The following is a 2,462-nucleotide window of genomic DNA, read 5'->3' on the forward strand; positions in this document are numbered from 1 at the left end:
ATACATACATGTGAACATACATACCTCAGAAAATAAAACCTGGGAAAAGTGAACTATGTTCCATTTTGTCAGTTTATTAGTAATATAATTAGGACCAGAAACTAGGAGCAAGGTAAAGAAAAAATCTTAAAACATTCGTGTTAGTATGTACATATGTATGTACACTGCCGGAACAAAGTATTGGCACAGCAAATTTTTCACAATATATGCAACAATTTTCATTCTAATATTTTTCCGCTAATTTCGTATAAAAATATGGTTCATTCTACAAAAAAAAAATATATAAATAGAATTCCTAAACTTTGTGCAAAACTCGCGAAAATTCAGCAAATTTCAATGAAAATTATCAACTTTTTAATCACATTTTTTTTAGTATGCAGATTTGTAGCTCAATCAATTTTATTATAATAAAGAGCAAGTTTTAAGTAGCTAGGAATTACTGTTGATTTTTGGCAATTTTTTTCACGCAGTCTCTTCTATACAAAAATTTTTTTTTTCCAAAATACTTTATATGGAAAAAATGCAAAACACCTTAAACAAAAAAAAATTCTCAAAAATCAACGCGAGTTTTGACTAACTCCGTACTTGCATTTTTTTTACTAGAACTTAATGGGCTGCAAAACTGCATACTCAAATACACTCTAAAAAATCTTATAAAAAGTTGAAAATTTTGATGAAAATTTGCTGAATTTTCGCGAGTTTTGCACAAAGTTTAGGAATTATACTTTTATGTTTTTTGTTGTTGAATGAATCTTATTTTTACAAAATTGGCGTTAAATGTTAGAATAAAAATTGTTGCATATATTGTGAATAATTTGCTGTGCCAATATTTTGTTCCGGCAGTGTATGTACCTTTGCATATTGCACAAAATATTAATTCACTAATGTATCAGGCTTAACTAATGACATATTCGAAAACTGATTACTGAAGAAATATTTTAATGTACATACTTCTGTACATTTGTATGTATGTATATCCTAATCCAAATTGTTTTATTAGGTCACGAGTTTGAACAGCTCTTAAAATTTATTTTAATTTGATACAAGGCGTATATGAATACGCCTTAATTTTATATGTATGCGTCAAACGATTTATAAAATTCAGAACAACTTCTCCCAATTCTGGGTTACAAAGTTGTTCGTCATAAAGGCAATGAATGCCAAACTCGTTTTAGCATATGCACTGTAGATGTTATGGTATTAATAATAGGGGTTGTCAGTGCAACTATTGTTGATGAATGTGTCTGCGGTGTCCAAGCGCACAGAAAGTGTTTTTTCATCTAAAATACTTTCTGCAGCATAACAAAATGCTTGGACACGCTACCGTGATCATCCGCCACCAGGTATATTACAATCCATTGACGTATTCACTACACGTCCAATTCGACGATTCGGGCGCAGTCCTTGATTGAAGCCACCTCCGCCACTGCCACCGCCGCGTCCACCTCCGCCACCTGGACCACCACCGCCGCCAGAGCCCCACCCACCCCGACGATTATTGCTACTACCGTTTTGATTATCATTGTTCATGAAGGGTGCCATTAGTGTTTTAAAGCTGCAATTTTACAAAAATTACTTGAATATCCGCATATATCAGACAATTTCAAAGTCCACTTACAAGGCGACTACTACAAACCAAAGGCTTATGAAAATCTCTAAAACGCGGGCAACACTCCATGGCCGCCGCTCCAAAACACGTCCATCTGTTGGACGAGAACAGGTAAGATATTTTCTTCACTACTAAAATTAATTATCATTCTTACCTCGATCTATGTACACCATTCTGTGACGGTGTCACAGTATCTATATTTTTAAGCAGTAACTAGTAAGTTCAAGTATTATTCCGAACTTGTAAAGAAAAACAAATGCAATTTCCAAAAGATTTGTAGAAATGTCAAATCATTACGGACTAGAGATGTCGCAAAAACATCGATGCATCAAAAATTTTCCACTCGATGCATAAATAGTCGATGTATCGATGCATCGATATTTTTTGAAAACTGACATATCTAGTACATTGAACCGTCCTTCCAGTTTTTCAATTGTATAAAAAAGTGAAGTGACTCACCAAAAAATTGAAATGGCTCCAAAAAGTTCCGTTAGGAACATAGTTCACTCAGTTGCGATAATTTATTCCAAATTTTGTACAATTTGGCTAATAACATAGATGTTTTGTTGTGAAATCTTATCTGAAAAATCCTATGCAAATCGATGCATCGAAAAATATCGATGTATATTTCGATGCATAGAATTAAAGAAAAACTTCGTTGTATTTTTGTCACTGACATCCCCATTACAGACTGACGTGTTCTTTCCAATCAATCGTTTCATTTTTCCGTAACTTTCAGGGCTAGATGTCGCCCATGATGCACCACTGTGGCCAAACTCTCACTTTTCTAAGGAAGCGGCAACACTTTTTGGCAATTGACAGATTTTCAAAACCAACGAACGGCACGTGAAGC

General features: G+C 34.0%; 1 protein-coding gene across 1 annotated transcript; it reads right to left on the reverse strand.

Moving 5' to 3' along the window:
• Positions 1–1,001: 1,001 nt before the first annotated feature.
• On the reverse strand, positions 1,002–1,927 carry LOC118757104 (glycine-rich selenoprotein-like). Its single transcript, XM_036491843.1, has 3 exons — positions 1,764–1,927; positions 1,619–1,703; positions 1,002–1,555 (listed from the first exon to the last, which is right to left on the reverse strand). The coding sequence occupies exons 1-3, from the start codon at positions 1,780–1,782 to the stop codon at positions 1,330–1,332; spliced, it is 330 nt and encodes a 109-aa protein (XP_036347736.1). The 5' UTR covers positions 1,783–1,927; the 3' UTR covers positions 1,002–1,329.
• Positions 1,928–2,462: the final 535 nt, after the last annotated feature.

This window comes from Rhagoletis pomonella, unplaced genomic scaffold (genome assembly GCF_013731165.1).
Source record: "Rhagoletis pomonella isolate Grant_MI unplaced genomic scaffold, Rhpom_1.0 Rhpom_scaffold_14387, whole genome shotgun sequence".
Classification (NCBI taxonomy): domain Eukaryota; kingdom Metazoa; phylum Arthropoda; class Insecta; order Diptera; family Tephritidae; genus Rhagoletis; species Rhagoletis pomonella.

Bases quoted from the DNA above. Each gene is read 5' to 3' on its own strand.
- LOC118757104 (XM_036491843.1), bottom strand. The intron at 1,556-1,618 runs GTAAGTGGACTT...GTAAAATTGCAG, and splicing joins TGGTTTGTAGTAGTCGCCTT to CTTTAAAACACTAATGGCAC.